Here is a 26,786-nt window from a genome sequence, read left to right as displayed (position 1 = left end):
CGGCCTTGTTGCCGTTGCCGCTGCCGCTGCCGTTGCTGCCAAACTGGCTCAACCACTCGGCCACACGCCCCTGCAGCAATTTATTTGGGCATTGGCCAAACGGAAAACAACAAAAAAAATAAGTGGGGGGGTTGGAGAGTTGAAGCGAAAGGTTTGCCCAAACCACAAAACGTTGAAAATATTTGTATTTCCACTTATTTGCATTAATGCCATGAGTCGATCTGAAAGTTGATGTGTGTGTGTGCGTGCGAGTGTGTGTGTGTGCGTGTGTTGGGCAACCTGTGTGACCCACATGGGCCATAAACAAAATCCCAACAAATGTAACAACAGCAAGAGCGCAGAAAAAGAAATATTTATAAATCATAAGCAAAGATTACATTCTGGCATTACAAACTGCTTGAGCAAATATTTGCTGGGGCCTTTAAGCCAGTTTTTAAACGTTAACTGTGATAACTGTGCATTGACAGCAAATCGAAAGGCAAAAGTTGTTGGGGGCAAATGATTTGGATTTTCAAATGATTTTCAGCACTCATTCTAAATCGAAATATTGGGCTATACACCTACTAAAAAAAAAAAATACAAAAATAAAAAAAAATAAAAACCGAAAAAAAAGGAAAATTGACAAATCGAAAAAAGTTGAAAAATTCTGCTCAAATGTCCCGAAAATGTATTTCCAGTAACTGAACTCATTTCGCAACTAGCCAAGAGGAACTGCCATCGATTCGTGCCTGCGAGTGTATAGCTAAATGAGAATATGCAAATCAAGCAACTGGCATTCGATATAGAGAGTACGACGATACCGAAGCACGGAGTACAGGAAACGAGTTGGTCCGACTATGTGGAGTGCAGCAAATACTTCAGCGGATACAAAGGTCGCAGCCAGTCGACGCCCTGCATGCCGATAAGGAAGCGAGACGAGGGAGCATCTAGCACATCCAACCCGGCCGGTCTCAATCTGAGTTTGGCCTGGCAATTGGCCTGCAGTCCGGCCACGGAGGCCGTCAAGCGAATGGGCCACAGCAGCGAGCTGGCGCCCGGAAAGCCGGAGGCCGACAAGCCGCACAGTGATCAGAGGCCAAGGAAGCCGAGGCAGCCGGGCATGAGCCCAAATTCCAAGGATACGCCCAAAATTCTGGTGGTGAATGCCAATCTGCTGCGCGACTACTGGAGCCAGAAGTCGGGCGATGCGCGCAGCGACGAGCGGAAGCGAGCGTCGGAGGAGCTCGACAAGGAGGCCACGCCGCCCAAGCAGACGGAGCTCAAGATCAAGAATCCCTACGTAGTGCCGCTCTGCTACCAGCCCACGCGCATCATGGGCCCCAACTTCAATCTGGAGCGGCAGCAGCAGCTGCAGCAGCAGCAACAGCAACAGCAGCAGCAACAACTCCTGCAACAGCAACAGCATCAGCTGCAGCTACGCAGCCGCTACTCCCGGCCCCTGCAGCATGTGGCACGACTCGCCCAGTACCAGATCGAGCACTGCCCCAAGTACGCGGTGCCCCGGGAGTCACTCTACAGCAATCCCAAGCGGGGCAGTCGCTACTGCGGCAACTTCTACTACAACTAGACGACCCGGAGAGAGGCGACACATGGAGCCACGGACCTGCTCTTGCTGTTGTTGGCTGTGCTGTGGTGGTTGCTGCTCTGCAGCTATTTCCTTCCGTCTCAATATCATTTTATTTGTTAGATATCATAATATAATATACTGTTTTGCTATAGTTTAGGTAATTATTTGTTTTACTTAGGAGCGGGGGGAGTGGGGGGAGTATGAAAAAGCAAAATACAGTCAAGTTCTGATTTTTTAGATGATTTTAAGATTTTTTTTTATATAAATTGTGTATTATAGCGCACTTTAGTTATGCTTTGGGCAGCTGTTGCTGTTAATTGGACAACAACAGAAAGTTACATGTGCCGCCTCCTGCTGCTCCTGCTGTCTGCCCTTGAATGACCTGCGAAGGAAGTTTATGGTTTTTTGGTTAATTTTTGGTTTGGTTTGGCTTGGCTTGGGGTTATTTTTAATATACTCGCACCTTCTTGGCCATAAAATGTAATGGCATGGGGCAGGCTGGCGGGGAATACAATTAAAATCGAAACGAACCAGCGAACGAACGAACAAACAAACAAACAAATAGCGAAACAAAGCAATGAAAACGAGCAAATAATGAAGTGGATAAAGTTTGCTCGAAAAGACGCAGACGTGGAAAACCAAACTGAATCAACAGAGGCTGGAGCAGGAGCATGAGCAGCAGCAGCAGGAGCAGGAGTAGAAACAGTAACAGCAACAGCACTAGGCTAGCTAGACAACAAAAATGGGGGCGGGGCTGGCCTGGAATTTTGAGTGAAATTCAAGGTATTGCCAAATCGAAGCAAAGAAAACAAAGAGAGAGAGAGAGAGAGAAAAAAAAAAACAAAAAAAGGTTGCGAGCAGAACAACATGGCGAAACTTTTGTAATTACAATAAAATTTTCACAAATAACTTTCAATTGTTTGTGTGCGCGTGTAACTGTGTCTATGTGATGATTGTGTGTGTGTGTGTGTGCGTGTGTGTGTTGGTGTGGCACCTTGAAAATAGGCCACGCATTTAGACAGTGCCACCAAATGCCTAGCGAAAGCAATGCGTTCATTTCGTATGCCAAAAGGCTGAGCAGCAAAAGGAGGTAAACCAGTAGAGAATTGAAGAGAGAGAGCGAAAGAGAGAGGGAAAGAGAGAGAGAGAGAGAGAGAGAGAGAGAGAGAGAGAGAGAGAGAGAGAGAGAGAGAGAGAGGGAGAGAGAGAGAGAGAGAGAGAGGCATGCTTGACTAGCAGTTACCTTTTCACTACAATTCGCTGTGCTTCTATAAATACTCATGTGATAATACGTAATATCTTAGTTATACGTCATTATTATTATTATAAATATGAATATGATCGCATTTTTCTTAGGCTTGTGTAATCACAAATTAAGTTGCATTAGGTGAGACTATAAAGAATGTAGAAGAGACGAGTTTAATTTATTTGTAGATGATATTGTATAGGAGAAGATATATACATAGTACACAGAGGATCCCAAAAACGAATAGTTTGCTCATATAAGTATGTCTGTGAACCAGAATATTCATTGCTATAGCCATATAGGGCCCTATAAGTGGAGGCGTTCTAGTCGGATTATGTACTCTTATATTTATATTCATACCAATTTATTGTTGTCATACCAAACTCTTGAGCATGACCTATGCCTATTCACCGCACTTCAGTTACAGCTCGCTGAGTTCTCCCAAGTACAGGGTATTTATCAAATGAAAAGAAAACACTGAACAAATTGTGTGTGATAGTAGAAAGTGTGAGCAAATTAGAAATTGTAATTTAAAATAAAGAAGTGCATGGCCAATGAGGGGATAAGTGAGCAGAAGAAGAAGAAGAACTTACTTCAAGTAAAATCATGCACAGAATTAAACTTAAAGCTCGGACCAAACATTAGGCCAAAGTTTGGGCAATATTGTTTGCAAATGAATCTTAAGTTTTTCACAACAAGTGTGAGACTATGTGTGTGTGTGTGTGTGTGTGTGTGTGTGTGTGTTGATGGTTCATTTTACCACACAAATATTTGTTGTTGTGTCTGTGGAAATATTTGCATTTAATTTCATAAGAGTGTCGACAGCTCGACTCGAGAGCAACGCAGGCTTTTAGCATAGTTTGCCTTAAAAATTGTTGCAATACGAGATGAATAGTGAAAGGGGGGGCGGAGGCGTGGCAGCAACTGAAGTTGAAGTTGTCCTTTGAGCTGGTAATGCACGAAAGACAAACAGAAAAACAAAAAAAAAAAAAAAAAACATATGGCAAAGAGGGCTGGGGGCGTGTGTGTGTGGGCATGGTCTGAATCAACAACAATAAACAAATAATGCATACAATGGCGGCCTACTAAATAACAACAACAACAACAACAACTGAAGCTGAAGCTGCAGATAAAGCAGAAGTAAACGAAGCCTTTGCAACCCCCAAAAACAAAACAAAAACGAAAAGAAAAGAAGAAGAAAATCGAGAAAAAAAGCAAAAGTAAATTCTCTCCCTCTCAATGACTCAATGGTTAACAAGGCACACATCAGCGTATGGCCAGGGGGCGGGAGTGGGAGGGGCGGCGGGCTGGTTTAGAGGTGTGCGCTAAAGATAACGAATCTCTGCTGACGAAAAAAAAAAACATACTGAAAATACGAGAAAAAAGTTGCGATTGATGTGCCGAATTCTGGCAGCCAGGCATGGATCAAAGCCATCGGCTTAGCAGCTAAACAGAGCTGAAATGTGTGCCAGCTAGTGTGAGAGAGAGATAGAATGCTAGATACCCTGTGATTGGGCAGTGGAATAAGGTGAATTGATGAGTGCTATATGTATATATATGATGAAGTAAAGTAGTTAAATAAAATATAATATACATACATATATGTATGTATTATATAATATAATACTCGTTTCCTGTGTAGTGGGAAGGGAAAGGGAAGATTGGTGAGTATACATATAGGTGAGCTATAGTTAGTTAGTAGTTTGATATATGTAAATATAAATGATTTGATACCTATTCACATTTAACATTCATTTATAAGTTATAAATTATAACTTTTACCTTCTTAATTGAATGGGTATATGATAAGAAGAGTTATGTTATACCCTGTACCTAGTGAAGAGAGTACATTGCATTGGACATACTCTTAATAAAATATATGTATAAACATATAAAAGAAATACGAGCCGCTTGTCTTTAAGTAAAGTATATATAATGTATCAAATATAAAGTAAAATATATACTAGAATTATTTAATTTATTATACCCTTTAGCTAGTAGAAAAGAGGACATATATCATCATAATTAATGCATATCCTTTTTTTTATTTAAAAAAAAAGGTGTTGTCAAAACAGAAGAGAAATTTGGCAAAAACTAAAAAATCATATGTAATGGCTTCAGGTAAATGCAGAACATCTCCAGCCAGCTGTGCCTTAATAATCATACATATGTATATATAGCCATTCTACATCTTGGTTTAAATGTTAAGAACAATGCTCAGCAACCGATGCTAAGCGGTATACCCTATATGCACAAAGATACGCTCTACCTTCTTCTAGTGCAGCACACAGTATATACAAATACATGTATGCTTTACATATATGTGTATACGTATATATGTATATGTATGTATACATATATGTACATATATGTATGTATACTAATACACACAAATTCATTGCTTAGTTAGCACCTTCTTAGTGCAAAAAGGACAAATTGTTTATTCTGTTATACCCTGCATATGTAGTTGAAGTGGGGTATATAACATTGTTCATAACGTTCTACATGAATTATATTTAGTCAGTTGAATACCTGCTAGAATATATTAAAACATATTCCAATTTGATATTTTGTTATACCTCGTACCACACTAGATTCTATAAGTTAGAAGGGTATATTTCGTATATTTGGTATTGCAAGGGTATACATAGGCATATGTAGAGGTATAGATTCCACATGTGTGCATATGACTGCCACATTTAATATTTTAATATACAAGGAATATGCTAGATCTAATTCATTTGATAATATACCCTGTAAACACAGTGAAGAGCATTATAGCGAGCTCATGTTACATGTAGCCTATTGAGGGTAAGTATATGCTCCCATGTGCCTAGATATGTATTTTACTCTCTCCCCCTCTCTCTCCCTCTCTCTCTCCCTCTCTCTCTCTCTCTATCTCTCTCAATCTCTGTGTTACTCTCCTACTCCCTCTCCCTCTCCCACTCTATGTATAAGCTATATAGTAACATTTGCTCGATATATACATACATACATACATATGTACATATACACGCCTGTCTGTCGATCTGTTGTGTCGTTTGCCGTGTGACGTCTCCTGCGCTGGCTGCCCTGCTGATTGCGGCCGAGTCCTGCTGGAGCAACAGAGACTGCATTTCCTGCCACTTCCGGTTTTGGGAATCACAAATAATTCCACTGCAGCTGGCGCAAAAAGACGAACGAACGGCTTGTTAAAGAGCGCTGGGTGCTTGGGGGCGTGGCTGGCATGGCGTGTGGGCAGGGGCGGGAGGGATAAATGATGTGCAAAATATACAATTTGAAATGGAGTATGCGTGCTTTGCTTCAGCTTCTGTTTCGACTTGGTCCTCTCCTTCTTCCCCTTCTTCTATCTCTTCTTCTTCATCGGCTTCTGGTTTATTTCCAGCTATCAGAGCATCTGCTTTGTGCTCGGTTCAAGGACACAGGGCGTAAGGAACAGGCGCTGCCCGTTTATCATTTTGTTATTGTTGTTGTTGTTGTTGTTGTTGTCATTTCTATTTTCTTTCGTTTGTTCTATTTTCTGCTCTCTGTTTTTGTTTTCCTTGTTGTTTTTCGCTTCGCTATGTTTTCGCATAAAGAGATTAGCACTCAATTTTAAATTGAAGCTTATTAGGCGGCACGCCCACTGCCTCTGATAGTCGCTCCCTTCTCTGCCATCCTCCCCCTCCCCCTCCACCGTTTGTTGATTGAATTGCGCACTTGGCCCAAATTCAACGTTTCTAAGGATTTAATCTGGCTTTTATTGTGCCTTTGGCTGCCCTTTCTGCCTGCCACGCCCACATTGCTTAAGCTACTAGCTTCCTCGGCCCTCCTCTCACCCTTTCTCCCCCACCCCTCGCCACTCCACTGACGCAACAGTTAGCTGCTATTTCACATCCAAATTCATGTCTATTCCAGGCAAATTGCACGCGAAGCTTTCCCGCGGGGTTTGTTGCGTGTAGCGAGCGAAGAGTAACAAGTGTTTGTTGCCCCTCTCCCTACCTACCTCCCTCTCTATACATTTAGCTACATATTTCCTCACTCACACACACACACAGCTCATATTCGCGTGAAGTAATTCTCTTGCAAATGAAATGAAAATTACTTACACTTGCCAAGGGAATTTCATGGGAGCGAGCATAAGAAGGGTAAGAGACAGAGACAGAGAGAGAGGGAGCTAGAGAGAGCGTGGAATATGACAATGATATGCACATAAACAAGAAAACAGCAATTATCATTGCTATGTCGAACATAAAATACTCTAATAGGCATGGGAGATAGGCATATGCGAGTCTTATATTAATTAAAATATGGTATATTTATTTTTTTATATATTATATATATTTAAATATTTTTATTTTTAATTTGAAATACTTTTTTTTAAATTTATATTATTATTTTCCTTGCAGTGTCTGCCAATGCCTAAACAAATCACTTCGAACATGTTGCAACTACTACAACTGTCAAGTCGTCTACAACGCGCGCATGCCGTGTATAACAGTTTTGCCTTGCATACAAAAAACATCGAATTATTATAAGTTCACATTCAACAGCATCATATACGTATAAGTCACCATACTGGCAGATGTTCGAAGTTACACTCATACGAGTATAATAGCTACTTAAGCAAGCGCAAACCCAAACCACCCCAATTGCATGTACATATAAGCGTAACTTATATTTGTTATGCATCCAATAGCATACGCAAACAGTCGCATAATCTGTATAAGCTAGCCGTCTTACTTTATCGTATACTCCAACCACCACTTATATTGTATGCGCTTGGGTACAAAGAACAAGCAAAGCGACATTTGTGTATACGAGTTACAGCATACGCAGAGAGACACAGTGCGTATAAGCTAATCAGCACTGTATGAGACTGGCAGCATACATACACAGGCACACTCAGTATAAGTATAACATTCATGTATAAGACTGCCAGAGCAACGTATAGTTCGACACATTTCGAAGTTCGAGTGCCTGACTCTCCTCTGGCTCGCATTCGTATAAGAACAGAGCCTGAAGTGTATAAGCATAGACCAATAAGAGAGAGTGAGCGAGCGTAAACCGGCTGCAAGCAAACAAACAACAAGCCAGGCACCTGCAGTGCCAGAGCGTGGAACCAAACAACACACAATGAGACCAATTGTTTGTGTTATCACATGTGCGCTCTCTTGCCTTTACGCTCTCTCCCACTCTCTTCCTCTCTCGGGCTGTACAAGTGAGCGAAGACGAAGGCGGCGTCGTCGCTCGTGTGCGTTTGCCTTCGTCGGCTGCAGCTTTGCCTGATGATGGCGATGGCGGCTGCTGCTGCTGGTGTTTCTGCTGGTGCTGGTGCTGGTGCTGCTGGCTTCGTCAGTTAGAAGTTTTAGTTCGGTTTTAGCTCTCATTCTGTGTGGACGCCTCGAATACAGTAAACGCGGCCCGTCGTCATCAAGTGCGTCGCACGCACACACACATACTCTGACGCAGTCGGGCACTGGCAACTCGCACACACACACACACACAATCGTTCGCTCGCCCAAAACATACGCACACACACATACATGTACACATGGTGGTCCATTCGGCAGCAGCAGCAGCAGCCGCCGCGGTAACAGCGCCAAAATTATCGAGTCTGCGCCAAAAGTGAATTCAATTGTTAATCTTCAAGCTGAAGCTGGGATATATTAAGCGAATGTATCAGCGAATGTACCCAAACACCAAGTGCAAGAAGTGACCAAAAATTTGTAGGGCACACGTTTCTGCTCCTCCTTAGCGCCGCGGCGCCTCCTCTCGGCTTGATTCGGTTGTCCTCGTCAACAATTTCGCTGTTGTGTTTTGTCGCGCGGCTTTCGTTTGGTTGCGTGTCGCGTGTATTGCCGTCTCTCTCTCCTCGCACTCCGCACTCCTCGGTATCTAGTATCCAGCATCTCTCTGCTCTCTCCTCGCTCCCTTCTGTCGCCCTCTGACTCCGTCACGTAACGGTAGGTCCCGTTGCCCGCAAACATGGCCGCACTCGATCGCGGCTTAGCCTAAGCTGTTGTTGTTGCCCAGCAATAAAGTGTATAGGGTATTTCATTGATCGAATTGCACTTGCAACAATCACAACAACAACAACAACAACAACATCTGTAGCTGGCGCAACTGGCAACAAATGCGGCGCTGCAGCAGCAGCGGCAACTGCAACTGCAACTGCTGCTTGTTATAGCATTCAGCTTCTGGAGCGTTACTATAGAAGAGCGAGCAGCAAATGCTCCAACAGCAACAACCACAACAACAACAACAACATTAGCAGCAACAACAACAACTGTAATAGCTACAGCTAAGACAAAGAGGAAGCAGCAAAATGGCATTGGGAGCACATGAAGAAGAAGAAGCAGCAGCAGTAGCAAAAGCAACTCAAATGCAACAACAGCTACAACAGACAAGAAAACGCAGACGAAGCAAATGCAGCAGCAGCAACAATTGCTGTTGCTGGCAACAACGGAAACAGCATCAACAGCAACAACAACAGTTACAGAATTCACATTGGATTAAACAACTTCAACTGCTTTGCATTGGTAAGTCTCTTAGTTTGACATATCACAGAGTAGGCGTGGCAGCCCCTTCAGCAGCTGTTGCAGCTGCTGTCAGTGCTCCTTCTACGACACTATTTAATACCCATGCCCAAAGCCCAATACCCTGACCCTAAGCCCAATATGCAGCTCATTAGGCCAAAGCACAAGTCATTTCGTTTGACTTTTTGCGGCTGCCAAACGAATTGCAGCAGGAGATTTCATTGAGATGCACTTGCCGAAATTTATGACTGACTTTTCAATGGGAATCGAAATTTATGTAAATACCTGAATTGACTGGATAAAAGTGTGAAGGGACCTTTTAGAACCTATAGAAATATGAATTGCTTTAGCATTTAATATGGATATTGCAAATGAGTTGCATATGATAAAAAATATTTGATAAATTATAGATAAATATGGAAATAATTCTACAAAATATCAGATGATAAATAAATATGTATTATTTATGTGAATATCTAGAATATATTTAAAAATAGAAAATAATTTAATAAAAATATACATTAAATAAATATATATATAAAATAAATTTAAATAAATAAATAATAATATTTAAAAAAATATATGTATATAATAAATTACAGCATGCAAAAAAAAAAAATAAAAATAAAATAAAATAAAATAAATCAAATAAAAAAATGAGAAAATAATAATAATAAATCCAAAACTATATTAAAATCCAAAAAATTAAAAAAAAAAACTTCTTAAACCAATATTTATGTGTATCCTAAATCAAATATTTTATAGCATATAAAGAACATGAAAATTTTACAAACATAAATATAAATTAATTATATAAATAATTACATCTATAAATGACAATTATAAATATTATAAAAAATATAAAGCCAAATATATGTATATAGAAAAGTACAAATAACATAAATACATTAAATCAAAGCTAAACATAAAGTAAAATTAGCTGGAAATCAACTTAAGACTAAGATCTCAAATCTATGCTTGCAATTTTAATAAATCTATAGATTTCCGCAAAACTTTCAACTCCTTTAAGAAACGGTCTCACTCTTCATTTCTTCATGTGTATCTCTCTGTGAGACAGTGTCCCTCTGTCCGTGTGTATGTTTTGGACTTTGCGGTTGGCCTAACTTCCTTTTAATATGCGTTGCGGTCAGTGCCAAAAGCACTGATGATGGTGTTGAAGGTGTCCTCGCATGTCCGCCGCAGGCTTATGAACAGAGGTGGGAGCAGCTGCCGTTCCCAGCATCTGGGGACACGGCAGAGGAAGCGTTGCCTTAAACCGCAAAAACTCTTTTCGCTCATGTTGCTCCGTAATTTGTTTAACCCAAAAAATGCAGAAGACGCACAACAGAGGGAAGTGGGGGAAGAGAAGGGAACGTATATGCTCGTATATCTTTAAAGAAGCCTAATCGAAGCGTTGCCTAATTAATAATTAATAATGCAAGCCGGATGACGCAAACATTTCACATCCGGCTATGGGATGGGGAGGGGGAGGGGGAGGGGCGTACATGGGCCAGGGGCGTGGCCATGGCCAAGTGCAAGTGCACTTCAAGCTGGCGCTTATCGCACTTCCGCCCATCGAATTCCCAAATGAAATTCAGCAACTCATCGTCTCTGCGTCGGAACTTGGCCTCCTCTGCTTATGGGCTCCCATTTTTGAGTAGCCCCAAAAAACGAACAACCAAAATAAAACCAAAAAAACAATAACAATCAAAAATATTATTCAGAGAATATGTTCAAACGCCCACAGTTCTTGGCTTAACTAGCTTTTTTTTTTTTTGTTTTTTGTGGGCGTTTTGTGCGGGGTTTTCTCTTTCAGTCTAAGTAGTTGTTGTTGTCGCTGTTGCTTGTTTGTGTTTTTGTTGTTATTGTTGTTTGTTGACGAAATCACATAGGCAATCAGCAGAGCCGGCGGCAACGTTTTACAGGTTGCCAGCACAATGGAATAATTTAATGCTATCTTCAGACAGAAATCAACTGCAAACTAAAAGAGCTGACATTTCTGCCATCTGGAATAATGCATGAGTATAGAAGTTTTCGTAAAAGTTTGTATCTTATCATGGTAGATCTAAGTTTGCCCAGAACTGTTTACACAATTAAAGCAACTGTTAAGTCGACACCTGTTAAGCATATGTAATGCTTTCATAAGCCATAAATCTTAGAGTTCATATAGGTAAATTTTATATGAAGATGGAAATTTGCATAAACTGAGCAAATGCTTTTTGTCTTTAATATTACAAAGAAATGAAAATTACATTTTAACAGCTCCTCATTAACAGCTGTTAAGCAGCTGTAGTATTACAACTGAATTGAATCGATAGAATGTCTTTAATATGTGGATTTGCGCTGGAATTTTGATGTTAAATTACTTCTATCTAAAATTTATCGAACATGTATTACGAATTTATCCCATTGTATATATTATTCATGATGTTTCCATATGTGTGACTGTTGGAATCAATGCCTCCCTCCCTCCCCCTCTCTCTGCCTCTCTCACTCTCATTATCGTGGGGCAGCAGTTGCGTGACTGGGTAACGCCTACAAATATAAAAGATGCGTCGATAAAGCTCATATACGTACTTATACAGACATATACATAAATAAAGATACATACATATATATATACATACATACATACATATGTGAAAAGTCAAGCATGATTCAAGCTAATTCCTGCTGCTTCGGCCCAATTAGCCAAATAAAGTAAAAGAAGGAAAGAAAAAAAAGAAAAGAGGAGAAGAAAGGCCGCGCACCTGGCAACAGTGGCCAGAGGCCACACGAGGGGGTGGGGCTGGTGTGGCGACCGCAAAAACAAAAACATAGCGGCAGGAGTCGACAGCCCGGAGCAGTAGTAGATGAAGATGAAGATGAAGATGAAGTCGAATGTGGAGTCAAAGCAGGGAAAACCAAAATAAAAGCATTTATTTGTCAGCACAAAATAATCAAGGATCATAATATGTCAACAAACAGGCAGGACATGCGGGCCAACGGAAAACAAGCGCAAGGACACACACACACACACACACACACGCATACACAATGAAGAAGAAGAAGCAGCAGAAGCAGAAGCAATATGTGAGAGTCCTTTTTTCGTGGCTGAAGCGTTGAAATGTGTGCCACAAGAGTCGAAACGGCGAAAGTGTAGAGCAAACATGTCGTAATAGATAGCTGAAGAGCGACAAAAAAAAGAGAGAGAGAGAGAGAGAGGAAGCTTCAGCTGTGGGCGTGGCAGCGGCAGGCGGCAGGTGGAGCAGCCAGCCAAGAGCTGCGTTTGTCTCTGACAGCTTGGTTAATGTACTGAAGTGCATTGACAATAGATGCCGCTGCTTGACCAAAGCTTTAACGAAAGAATGAGAGATTGAGAGACAGAGAGAGAGAAAGAGAGGGAGATAGAAAGAGAGAGAGTTAAAGAGCATTGCAGGTAGCGCGAGCGAGATGCATGTAGGAAACAATTCTGCGTTTTCCATTCATGCCACAGGTCAAAGGGCAAGTGCTAAGCACACACACACACACACGCACTCGCAGATAGAGAGCAATTGTACGAGAATGGAGCAGGAATATAAAAGGATGCGGGGAGAAGCACGAGTAGTTGAAAAGTCCTTGCAAAGCGCATATCTTCAGTGGATAATCTCAGCTACAGTAAAGAGTCTGCGTGCAGAACTAGGAATAGAATAGGAATGGGAATGCCAAAGATTTGTTTAAAGAGTGCGAGTGCTTGAAATTTGCCTCTGATTTAAATGCTGTTGATCTTAGGTTGAGCAGCTAAGAGTCTGATGGGCTTAGTATATATTTAAAGTTTATGCTGAGTAGAAGAAATATCGGCTTAGTATATGACCATTTGCTAACCTGCTAACCTGCCGTACAAGCTTTAGCTAATATTGATAAAGATTATTCAACTGTAAGGAATTTCTGGAATAAATAATCAGTCTATGGTTTCTCTAAGAGGAATCTGAAGTTGGAAGAGTCTCATATATGAGATAAACTGTAGCTATTATATAATATAATATATAGACTAAATCTATAATATAATATAATATATAAATGATATCTGTAAAGCGAGAAAGTCTTCTTTGCATATTATTTCAATATAGACTTTGAGGCTAACTGAAAGTACTATACAACCCTATATAAAATCCTTTTAAAATATTTTAAAAATATATGTTAATGCAATACAATACAATATATATTGCAATAACTTTTGCATTATGCGAGCCGGAACAGCTGGCTTGTTTAGGCTGAGTCTGACTCAGCGGCGCATAGAACAGTCTGAACTCTTAGACTCAGACTCCGACTCAGATTCAGACTCAGACAATTGTCGTACTGCATTGTTCATTATATGGAGCTAACACTGCCTGGCTGTCTGCCTGTCTGGCTATCTGTCTGTTTATCTAGAGCCAGAATCGCGTTAGCCATTGAGCAGTTGGCTTCGCATGGTCTGCATTTGACTTTGTTTGTTCTCTTTCTGCAAAGTTAATTGCGCTCCACTCTCCAGCTGTCAATTGCCAAGTTGCAAGGCGAAGCTCGTTTAGCTGCTGCTGCTGCTGCTGCTGTCGGTCGATCCGTGTGGGCAGCTGCCATATACATATACTATAGACTATACATACATATATTTCTGGCATATTATATTTTTGGACTGCTGCAGCTTAAGGCCAACCAGTTTGTCAGCTCTGATTGTCTGAGCCATGGCTAAACGCCCACGCGCGCTTCTCTCGCACAGGTGACACCAAAGCTGAGCTCAGCCAGGGCTCAGCTGTGTGTGTGTGTGTGTGTGTGTGTGTGTGTTGGCGTCTCTTCGTGTTTACGTAATGCAGCTGAAAGCTATCAGCCAAAAACTGAAAGCTGCCTCATTTACGCGCGTTGCACTTGCCACACACTGAGACGCCTTGTTGTTGCTTGTGTCTCTCTCGCTCTCTCTCGCTCTCTCTCTCTTCTCCTGCTCTTTTTTCCTCTCGCTTTCTCGTAGTTTTCGGTTGCCGCCTGCGGCTTGGCCAGCAAACTGAAATAGCGCCGGGCTATTTAAAGCCATCAAGAAGTGCATTTGGCCACACGCTCACGCTGGAGCGAGGGCGGCGCTGCTACAGAAATCCGTTGTAATTGCTCCGATGTCAACATGAGCAAAAGAGCCAACAGCAGCAGCAGCAGCAGAAACTGGCAAACAAGCAAATCCAATTTGTGAGCAAGCAGCAGCTTCAAAATGTATATAAATAAATGTGTGTGTGTGTGTGTATGTGTGTATAAATAAATCGGTTGCACTTTCAGCATGTGGCATAAAACATACAGAGAAGCAAGTCAAGGCGAAGCAGACACAAAAACAAGACAGACAAAGCATGTGGGAGGGAGAGGGAGAGCGAGAGTGCGAGCACTTGAAGTCGCCGATGTCTCCGTTTCTCTAGCTCTTGAGAGTTCCTCACACACACACACACACACACAAATTTGAACTCCTGCAGCGCTTGTCAATCGTGGCATGTGGTAATTGCTCTGCGCCGCAGACATTCTACCTGGACTTGCCCCTCGGCTATTGCCTCGGCTCCTGCTCCTGCTCCTGCTCCGACTCCTGCTGCTGTCTCCGCCTCTCGTGTGTCTCATGTGCTGCTTCAGTTTGTCATCTGTGTTCAGATTTATGAGTGCTCAAAACACAACCCACAATGCGTATGTGTGTGTGTGTGTGAGTGTGTCTGTGTGTGTTTGTGTTTGTGTTTCGAGTGTGCTGCTCTGGCCCCTTGCCACGCCTCGCTGGCAGTGCCGAATAAACAATTTGATTGCTACGCTGCCATACACTGAGACAAAAACGTCAATTTCTATTTGATAACAAAGCAAATGTTTATACAATAATTTGACAAATATTTAGTTGGAGCATATTTTTGGACTGCATTTAAAGAGTAAAACAAGATGCGCAGCTCTATGAAATTTGACGCAGCGACACAGCAGAGCCATAAATGTTAATAGATTTTATGGGAATTGGGAATAGTTTCTATTAACTGAATTTAATTTTAATTTAATGTGTAATAATTGGATTAAGAGTAGCTAATAACTATTATAGAAACTATCAAAATGTTTAGCTGAATGCAACAATTGGATTAGGCAAACAATTATTGCTAACAATTTTTTTAAATTTATCAGCAAAATATTCAGAATAATAATAATAATAAGCTAGTCAGACAAAGTTAGAGAAGTTATTTTGGCATTGACTTTACTTTCACTTTTTCTAAAAGTGTAGAAACCTTGTTCTGAGCGTCGAAAAATATTATTTAATACTCTGATTAAAAATACTATCACATATGATATTAAATGAAGTATTTTTATACTCATTCGCGAAAGTAAAAATAGTATATTGGATATTGATAGTCGTAGTAGTATTTATATTGGAATATGATTATAGCATTTTCGTTAAGATTCTTCCATTAAACTTTCTTACCTCAACAATGGCAATCGCTGTATTGAGTTATCTAAATATAAATAATTTTTTGTTTGACAAGATGTAAAAATTTTCAATTTGTTGAATAAGATTTATTGCAATGATACTATACAATTAATAATACTATAAACCTAAAATAATTAAAATTATACAATTAATTAATATATCTTATTTTTTAAAATTTTATTTATTTAAATTTTTTGTTTTGCATATTTTTTAAATTTTATTTGTTTTACTTCCATTCTGTTTTTATTTATGTATGTAAACAGTAATCAAATTTGTTGATTTTAGTTTTAGATCAAGCTCACTGCAACTCAAGCTATGTGGAATTGGCACATTTTTAATTCGATTCTTAGTACAACATCTTAACTCAGAGATGGCTCACTTCGAGTTGATTAATTCATTATTAGAGCTAATTATTCATTAAGGCATAATTTCATTCTCTCTTTAAGTGCGCTTATCTAATAAATATTATTAAGGAAACTTAATGGGAATATATATTCATATTCATATGTTATTTGTAATATAGAATATATATATATAATAAATTCCCCCTCTTTATTTCCGAGTGCATTCGCTCAATATATGTTTCCCATATATTCACATTTCCGGCGTAGCTTGTCCAATGTGAGCCTCCAATGCTCGTGCTGGTCCAGCCGCAAGAGTCTAAAGTTCGATATGATTAATTTAAAGAAAATTACTCGAGGAGCACTAGGCTGGCAGGAGGCGTTGGCTTTGCCAGGAGGCAGGCGGAGAGTCTGAGGGCTAATGAAATGTATTTGAAATGCGAATATGCCAAGTGGTCTAGCTCAATGCGCAGATATCATAGAAACTGTAAGAGAGAGGGAGATGGACATAAAGTGAAAGAGAGATGGGGGGAAGAGGGGCCACGCAGGATATTAGCAATGTGCAGCCCAGCGTACTTCCTACGCAGAATATAACGTTCAAATGCACAAACACACGCATACTTGGCGAGCAGGAGAAGGGGAACGGTGGGTGGAGGGATTCAGATGGGTCCAGAGTGTGGACTGTGTAGATGGCATCATAGATGACTGCGCCGCCATTTTGATGGGTTTCGGTTCGATTTTGATGCGAATTGATTTGGTAAGCCCGCAATGCTCACTGATACAATTGCAGATGATGAAGAAGAACTTGAAGAAGCATACGAAGACGAAGAAGAAGAAGATGAGGCAGTAACAGCAACAGCAGCACCACCTCCTGCCGCACCAACAATTTGGACAGGATGGATGAATAAATAAAGAGGGCAAATCAAGCAAATGCCAAATGAGACTCGAGACTCATCATAGACTGCCTGACTGACTGACTGACTGACTGACTGCTTGACTGACAGATGGTTACAGCCAGCGAAAGTGGACTGTAGGCGGTTGCTTGGCGGTGGTGTGAGGTGGTGCGACCATGGCAATGACAGCGCCTGGCACTTTTGGTAATAAGAAACGCCTTCACAGACCCAGTCAATAAATTAAATGTTTTCGCTGCCTGCGCAAGGCTCAGTTGCGACTGTAATTGAATACCATTTCTGGATAGGTATATATCAGTATATAGCTATATATACAATTTATATATTTATGCCACCTATTTTGACCCACCACAGCCCACTTCAACTGCTGCTCAGATCGATGGCTTCATTTGCTAATTTAAATTTATGAATTTATGAAAGAGAGAAAAACAACAACAACAACAACAACTCAATGCGCCGCACGCACTTTTGAATTTGCTTAAAATATACATTTTTCCCAGTCTCCTCCCAAAAAAAAAAAAAAAACCCACATCACTTGCTTACACACACTTTCACTTTTCTTCTGAGTATTTAATCAAGTGTAAATAATTGCATCATTCTGCTCAAAGGGAGTCGATTTCCTTTGTGTGCGTGCGGAGGGCTCGTCTCCTGCGCCGCCAAAGATTTACTCAAACTCTGTTATCGATATGCGAGGGAAAACCACAGACTTGCCACTGCCCCTGCCACACCCACACCCACACCCACACCCACACTCACAGCGACTTAAGCTGAGATTCGATTGGTCTCTTTTCAAAATGTATTTTGTATTTTTGCATTTAATTCGAAATCAATCGCAAGCTGAATGAATTTCCAAATGTTATTTATTTATGAATGCTCGCATTTTATTCCCTCCGCTTCAACGGCCTTTTGTTGTGCAACATGTGTGTGTGTGTGTGCGTGTGTGTGTTTATGTATGTATGTATATGTATATGATTGTATATCTGTGTGTGCTCAGGTCTCTGCATATTTTATGCAGATTAAATAAGTTTACAACTCAACAACAACAACATCAATAGCAACAGGAAGTAGAACAAGCAAGCTACTAAATTGATCGACTAGCCAATGCCCTGTAAATTGAATTTGATGTGTGTTTCAGTTGAGAATGCTTGAGAGACTGATGTAGTAGTGGTAGTTGAATTTTTCTGCGTGTCCATATGATGCCTCTTTTATAATGGCAGACGAGCAGATACCCTATAAATAGATTTTAGTGATAATGAATTACATATGAAATGAATTTACAGTTAAGTTGAACTGCTCTTTTACTATGTATGCCTGTGTAGATCAAGTCTAGTCAGGAATATACGACTAATATATACCCTATATATAACAAAAACTCTAGAAAGTACCTTTATTGAAAATTATTTGCTGCATCGGTCTTATTTGCTCTTTATGTCATTTCATTTTGTCATCAAAAAAGAGTTCTAGCTTTCAGTGATGGACGAGCAGATACCCTATGTAAATCATTTTACATAGAAGTTGTAGTACAAAATGCTGATCATTTAGAAATATCAATAAATCTAATATTTTTTGCATTTAAAAATGTTGACTAGAAGTGCATCACATATAGATACCCTTTAAAAAGTCAACTAGAAAAGAATTATGTATAGGTAACTTTTCCAAGTCTTAGGCAGGTTATATTACTTTTGAGCTACACGTAGCTGTTACAAACGCTTGCTGTAAACCCATATACTCCTCAACATAAAGCCTCACCATCAGTGTGTTGCTGTTGCTGAGCACGAGTTATAAATCGAAGTCCTGTTCATATATTGAAAATGAATATTTGATCTGAAATGCAAACAAGCGACTTGTGAGCTGCATGATTGTTGAGCTCCTGCTGCATGCGTGGCATGTGCGGCAAGTGTGGCAAGTCTGGTCGGGTCTGTGTGGCAGCTAGCTGACTGACTGACGGACTGACTGGCAGGTGGCATTTATTGAGCCAGCTCCAAGTCCTAATTGCTGCAAAGCTGGCGCGTGCTAACCAAACCGGTTTTTGGCAGTCCAAAACTGCAGCCTGCCCCACCTGCCCCCTGCCATTTGCCAGATGCCAGTTGCCACTTGCCACTTGGTGCAGCTGCAGCTGCTGCTATTGCTTCTGCCTTAGCCCATTGCGTATGGCGTATCTGTGGCAGCCGCATCTTGTGGCAAGCCTTTTGGCTTATCGCCGCATCGTGTGAACTTTGCTGACGTCTTCTGCTGACGGCCCGCCTCCTCCGACCTCGGTAGCGCCACTTTGTCAGCGTCTGCTGCACGCTTTGTGCCACGCATCAGTTAACTTGAGACTCGGGCGAGAGTCGAGCTCGTCTTTGCACCTTTTGCACGACCTGTCCAGTTGACGTGTGGTTCCGCTTCGCCGGCTTGCCGCTGACCCCAAGACGCAGCAGTGGATCACATATGAGTATGTGTGTGTGTGTGTGTGGGGAAATCTGTGTGACGCAGCGGCATTTGCAGTGCTGGGAACTGATGGGAGAGGAAGAAGAAGAAGAAGTCTTACCTTTTAATTGCGACAGAGAAAAATTCGTTCGTAATTCGTTCGCTCGTTCGCTCGTTCGTCTGTGCAACAATTGCTTGGGAACAGCAACTATGTAGGTGCAACAGCTAAGCTCACACAGGTCTCTCACTCCCACTCGCACTTACAGTGCCGGGCGGGCATTGGTTCGCATCGGGTTTCACACGCCGACATGCTTGATTGGACATGCGGACATGCAGCTTGGACGGCGCACAGACACCCCCATTTCTTTCAATCTGCCATCAACGTTCGAATCATCCTTACTCACTCCATTCCATTCGGTTCGCTTTGGTTCAGTTCAGTTCAGTTCGGTTCGGTTCGCATTGTCATTCGATTGCGCAAACATTATTTTGTGTGCAGAGATTTCTGGTAACTCGACTCCTGCTAACCCTTGCCCGGGCACCGGCAGCAGCAGCCGCAGTATTATTGCTGGGGTGACTTCCATTGTCATCTCTCCCACACACACACGCTCTCACTCTCTCTTAATGTGTGTGTGCGTGTGTGCTTTGAGTAATTTGGCCAAACAATGCAAATGCTGCCCGCGTTGCCAGCTCAAACGGCAATTAAAGCAAACAATAAGCTGACAAACAACTCGCCAGCCACAATTGTCATTCGGTGGTGCAACCAGCAGCCAGCAACCAGCAGCCAGCAGGCAACAGCCACAGGCTCAAGGCGGCTGTGCAGGTGGCTCGCCTAATTGCCGCTTGGCAAAGTTCGTTGTCTCAGCTTCAAGGTTATTTTTGGCTGCCTTTGATCAACCCCAGCAGCGTGTGAGACGCTGCCTGGTTAGAGCTCAAGTATATATATTGATATTCCTTTAATAATAAACGCGAATATATGTAGATATACATGTGGTATATAGGCTGTAAGCGAGGGCTGTTTGAGAACTTGTCTAGACTATTCACTAAATATGAATTAAAATATTTAAAAATTTATTTTCTATTTTCTTATATTTTTATGAATTTTATATGTTTATTATTTTCATTATTTTTATTTCCTAGACTATTCACAAAATATTTATTAAAATATGAAATCATTAATTTAATATTTTCTTTTATTTTTATATATTTTATATGATTATTTTTTCTATTTCCTATTCTTCTATTCACAAAATATTAATAAAAATAATAAAAATTTATTTTATATTCTCGTATATATCTTGAATATATTTTTTGCCATACATTATTAAAATAAAATATAAATATGAAGTAGAAGTTCAGAAAAACTTACAATAAATTATTTTCCATTTTTTATGAATGAGATTGAATATTTACTGCCAATATGAAATAAAATGAATATTGATTATTATAAAAAATATGTTTTTTTTTCTTACCGTAGCTCTTTTTTAAAATTATTTTTAAATTATTTATTATTACTCTTAGCCTTGTATGTGTAAAGTTAATTCAAATAAAGAATAATAAAAATAATAATAATAATAAAAAAAAAAGAATGAAACTATAAATAAATAAACTATTTATATACATAGAATGGTTTATTTTATTATAATAATTGTATAATTGAACCTTTAAAGCTCAGTTGGGCTTAACCGCGAATTGACTTGAAGCGCATTACAGTAAAGCCCACATAATCCAGACCTTAACTCATGTGGGCATTTATTAAAAAATAAACATTGCATATTATACACACAACACACAGAATAAAAGGCTAAAGGGATAATAATGGCATATAAATAAATAATACATATATTTTATTTGCTATTCTTTTATTTATTTATATTATTTTTTATTCAATAATTAATATGCTGCCAACATTTACATGAAATTGCAATGAATAATCTTTATATACACCCATTCCAAACCCAATTCCATATATCAGCAAACAGAAATTTTAAGACCTCTAGGAAATTTTAGAGATGTATTTATTGGCACCTATAAAATGAGATAACTCGTATAGACATATATAGAAATATCACAGCTGCCATATTTCTGATGAGGCTAATCAAGTTGTCTCTTCTAAATGGAGGTTTATTCTCTTCCCATATCTCTCTCTCTCTCACACACACACTCACTCTTTTTTTTCTGCTAAAGACATCTTCATTGGAGCATTTTGAGTTTAGCATGCCTCAATTTTTGGCAACAATTCCTACGATAATAACAGCCATAATTTAAAAATTTGCCTGCGGTCGTCTATATCCGTCTCTGTCTCTCTCTCTTTCTCTCTCTCGCCGTCTCTTTCGGTATATCTCTGTCAAAGCTCGCAAGTGTATGAATATTCGGGAATGAAATTTTCGTCTGTTAATGGCATCAGTTTTCGCAGTGTTGGCCATATCAGCTATTTCGACCAGCAGCAAAAATTCTTGAGTGCCTGCTTGACTCTCTGGCTGTGGGTCTAGCCACATGGCGTCTGGCTGCGTATCGAGGCGGGTGGCACGCCCACACTAACTGGTCGCCCTGCCACTGTTGTCGCACGCACCACTTTCACTATGACCGGAAATTTGCTGCATCAGCAGCGTATAGGAATTTTTGGTTTATGCCCCAACACACACACACACACACACACACATTCGCACACACACATGGGCTGGCTGGTGCCTACCTCAGGGGCGTACCACCACCACAGCACCACTGTGCTGACCCCCCAAGGCAAAGTGGCTGCTGCCTTTGGCTGCGCACATATTAGCCATGTTGGGTTTACTTTGGTTTCGATATTTCCGCCTTCCCCATTTGTGTGTGTGTGTGTGTGTGTGCGTGTGTGTGTGAGGCTTTCAAATATGAAATTTATTCAAGTCACTCTGGTTTAATGTTTGGAAATGGACAGCAAATAACTTTGAAAGCGCTACAACAACAAGAACTAGAAGTAGAGCTAGAAGAAGCAGCAGCAATGCATTGAGCCTGAATTGAGAATTAAAGTTGAAATTGAGCTGGTGCCGAGTTTTGTCCTTTCAGTTGGAGCTGGAGCTGTGGCTGGGGTTGATAATGATGACAAGTTCTTGGCCAAATCGTTATCAATGCTCAATTGATGAGTTTATTGTGCAAATATAATGCGGCATAGTCGAGCATTAGACAGAGTCTTTACTGTACCTTGAGCCCAAACGAAATTTCGATTTAACTCGAATGGTTTTTTTTTTTTAAAGATAAGAGCGAAGATAGAGAGAGCGAGTGTGTGTGTGCGTGTGTGAGTGAGAGAGCGATACTGAGAAACCCAGTTCCAATTATCCATTTTCCAATCTTGTGAGCCTGCTTATGCGGCAGCTCCGACAGTGCCCCGCCCACTGGAGACATTGGCGCATAAATTGATTGGATGATGTCGCTTTTTATGTCGTTTGTCCTTCGATATCCTGCCGTCGACGTCGTCGTCCTGTCGTTGTGCCATTCTGTGAATTTCTTAAGCATATGCGATGCTGCGTGTGTGCATGTGTTATAAATAAATCAGTCCAGGCCAGGGGCAGCAATCATCTGGGCGCTGCTCGTCGCTTAAATCAGCTCAGCCTGGGATTTCTATAGAGATTGCCATTTAATAATAATTCGCCATGGCAACGCGGGGCGGCTGCCCCGCCCCACTTGGAGTGATTTTTAGTGGTCAACACTTGCCACTTGCCACAGTAATTTCGGTCTTTGCGTGCGCCACAACCAATTCATTTTCCCAAGTCGCTGCGACGCATGTTCAAATCATTTCGAACGCCCAACAATGGCCGCATAATTCGCTCCCACAATTGTGTCCAGACCGTCGACAAGGGGCGCAACAAAAAAATACGAGTAAAAAAACATTTTTTCAACAATTATAATTTTCACGTTTCAAGTCAAGTTTTGCTGCTCCCATGTTGCAAATGGCAGCTGGCTAATTGCTACGCATGAGCCGCATGTCTTTTGTGTGTGTGGGATGAGTGGTTGCATGAGAGCTGTGGCTAAAACTCTGCACCACTGAGAACCCTTCTTTTTTCTCTCTGAAGTGGGTTTGCAGTTTGTGGCCACAGCGGCAACAGGTTTGTTGCACCACGATGACCACTTTAATCAAACGCAACACTAACAGAATAAACCTTATAACTACTTTGCCTGTATCTACCTCTCTCTCTCTCTCTCTCACTCTCCTTCTCTCTCTCCTTCTCTCTCTCTCCCCCATTGCAACGGCTGCCTCAACAAGTTTTCCAGTTGTGCAGCAGTTCAAGTGCCCCCAAAAATATTGCAGCAAACATCATTAGAGAGTTGCACACAAATATTATTTAAATAGAGTGCTGAATGAATCTAGGGTAGAAGAAGAAGAGTAGAAGCAGCAAGTTTAGCATAATAAATGAATAAGCCGAGAGAATAGATGAGTCATATGAAATTGGTTCCACTTGCAAATTTAAGCTGATAAAAATTCGACTTATTGCTGATAAAAATTTATATTTAATATGAATATATAATAAGGATATATGAAATACTGATATATAATATATGTATATGTACATATATATAATAATTATATATGAAATATGGATATATAATATATGTATACGTATGTATATATCATATGTCATTATATTCATATATATATGTATGTAAATTGGATTCCTTTCACACATATGAACACACTTAGCTGTTGGCAAATATTTATTGCATAACTTCGCTATTTATTGGGTTAATAAAGCTTTGAGAATCTATTTTTAGCAGCGCAGAAAGTATTCTCCAATTTTACCTTCACCTGCTTCAATCTTGCCAACTTTTTAACAAATTTCTGCTTTAGTTTTGGCTTTTCACTGCGGCAAGTTACATTAAAAAATTAAAGAACAGAATTTTCTTTTCTTGATTAAAAAAAAATATTAGAAAAATAATTGCTTGTATTTATTTTAATTTAAAATTTTTTCAAAAATATATTTACTTGATATACAACAAATTCACTTATTTATATTTATATAATTTATATTTTTTTAAGTATTTATATATTATATTTTAGTATTTTATATTTTAGTAATTGTTTTAAAATAGAAAAATAGAAAATAACATATTTTTTCATTTAAATTATCTTAAATTTTATTTATTTATTTATTTATTTTTTTTTTTTTTTTGAGAAGTTGTAAAATATATTTATTATTAAAATTATCTTAAATTTTATTGAAGTATTAGTAAATTATAAAATTAGCAAATTCTCTCTCATATTCCTTCAATTTTATTAAAGTATTACTTAAATATAAAATTATGAAATTATATCTCTCATATTTTCTTAATTAATTACCTGCTCTGTTAACTCATTATTTTTATATTCTTCACATTCATATATTCTTTACCCATAAACAGTTTGTTTATGTTTATATAATGCTAATACTTATTATTACCAATTCATATAATTCATAGTCGCTATCAGTTCACATATATGATGAGAATACATATTTCACATCTCTCGCGTTCCATGCAATCATCTGCTGCTGCTCTCCATTTATTTATTGGCTGCCGCATGTTGTTATCTGTCTCTCTCTCTCCCTCGCTCTCTCTCGTTCTCTCTTGTGGCTCTCACTTAATTTAGTCCTGTGGGAAATTGGCAAAGGCGCGTTGCGCGTTGCTGCGGTCGCCATGAGCCGCAAAATATTCATGGTTAATGCATAAATAAAATTAGTTGTTGCAGAATTCTTGCTTTAAGCGCGAGTTACCTACGATGGCAGCCTGGAGAAACTGAGGCAGGCAGCCTGCCTTGCCGCAGTTTCCAGCTCTTTTCTCATTCTCTTTTTTGTTTTTTTTTTACTATTATTTTTATTGTTTTCTCAAGTTGTGTGGTGGCAGCAGTTAATGTTGCACTCGACCTGCGGCGTTGTTGTTGCTGGCCGCAGCTCGTAATGCGCGTTGCGCCAGCGGCAACTGCAGCAATTGAAATATATCAAATCTCATGAAACATGCCCCCACTAAGATGTAATGTAACGACTTCAGCCGGCATAGAGGTTAACTGAAATATATTTGCAAAGTTGCAGCGCCAAGGACTGGAAAGAAGGGAATGATGCCAAGTCGAGAGCTGCATGCGATTAATTGTGCCATATTTGGGGACAGCTGTCTGAGTGTGAGTGAAGACGCGTTGGCTTAGCCAAACAGTCGCAATGTTTAGACAGAGCCAAGAAAAGAAATCAGCAGGAGTAGAATAGCAGGAGTGGAAGCAGCCGATGCAATCGCTGCAATGTGTCCAATCGAGTGTAGCATGTGCTGCAGTTGCACGTACAGCCCGAAGGAGCAGCAGCAGGAGCAGGAGACGGCCATGCACCATTAGGCGAAAAGGTCGCGCAGCTATTGTTATATTGCATATGCAGCAGGAGAAGCAGGAGCAGCAGCAGCAGCAGCAGACATTCAATTGTACCAACAATATTTTATAACGAATCGAGTTGGGCATGCAAAGCACGTTGTTGACAGCTGGGCGTGGCCGAGCCAAGGTGCCGCATGCCACAAAACTGCGACAGTTTAGCTGCAGCCTATTTTGCCAGCAAACGATTGGCATAAATCTATGCATGTATGTGTGTGTGTGTGCGTGTGTGTGTGTATATGGGCATATAAAAGATGCGCACGATTTCAGGGCCAGTGTGAAAATCATAATCATCAAATTAACGCGCAAGCGACTCGCACGAAGGAGCCAAAAATTTTGCTGCCAGGCTCAAATTGGTGCTTGGAGCATTGCCGCCCGAATACGACGTGAGCATTTAAAGCAAAAGCGAATAAAACTTAAGTGCCAAAACAGATGCAGAGAGAGAAAGAGAGAGAGAGAAGTAGCGCGACAGAGATTGGCTGGCTTCATGTGTGTACGGCTTGGGTTAGGCCACTCAGGTGTCCCAGACCCTCGTTAAATCCAATCTGCTCTAGCTTGAAAGGCTGCTTAATCAGCGGCCGGGCCATGACAGATAACTAACTGGGCCGTAACTGGGCTCGAGCTGGGCGGGAGTCAGGCATCATCATCGTTTGACTGCGTCAGCGTCATAAACAGCGACAAGGGGTGCATGACCCGCCCCGCACCCGCCCCCTCTCAAAGAAACACCCAACAAATCTCTAGCCTGCGCCCCTCCCCCTCTCTCTCATCACACATTCGTCACATGGTTAGTTCAACAACAGCTTCGGTAGCTCCCGTCGCCATCGCCATCTCCATCTCCATCTTCTGGGCTCCCGCTTCAGTTTCAGCCAGAAGCGGTTGAGGCCATCAAATTTCAGTCATAACAATAACACTGATAGTCCCGGTCGTAAAATAAAACCCTTTTTGCCCACTGTCGCAATGTCAGGGCACTGAGGCCGGGATTTGTGTGTGTGCGAAATGTTCTCATATGTAGCAAGCATGT

The 26,786-nt window shown here is 40.5% G+C and overlaps 1 protein-coding gene across 3 annotated transcripts in view; it reads left to right on the top strand.

Annotated features, from left to right (window-relative positions):
- Positions 1-479: 479 nt before the first annotated feature.
- Positions 480-26,786, top strand: part of sns (nephrin adhesion molecule sticks and stones) — an 89,869-nt gene continuing 63,562 nt past the window's right edge. For 2 of the 3 annotated variants that reach the window (XM_018103836.3, XM_018103834.3), the window contains exon 1: positions 8,147-9,334. In XM_018103836.3, coding sequence (XP_017959325.1) covers positions 9,121-9,334 — 214 coding nt within the window. In that variant the 5' untranslated portion in view covers positions 8,147-9,120. Of the gene's footprint in view, positions 1,411-8,146; positions 9,335-26,786 lie in introns of those variants that run through there. The other variant, XM_018103835.3, reaches the window with a different exon arrangement.

This window comes from Drosophila navojoa, chromosome 5 (assembly GCF_054131105.1).
Source record: "Drosophila navojoa isolate 15081-1374.11 chromosome 5, UAZ_NAV_1.0, whole genome shotgun sequence".
NCBI classification, from domain to species: Eukaryota; Metazoa; Arthropoda; class Insecta; order Diptera; family Drosophilidae; genus Drosophila; species Drosophila navojoa.
This window is presented reverse-complemented; position numbering and strand designations above follow the sequence as displayed.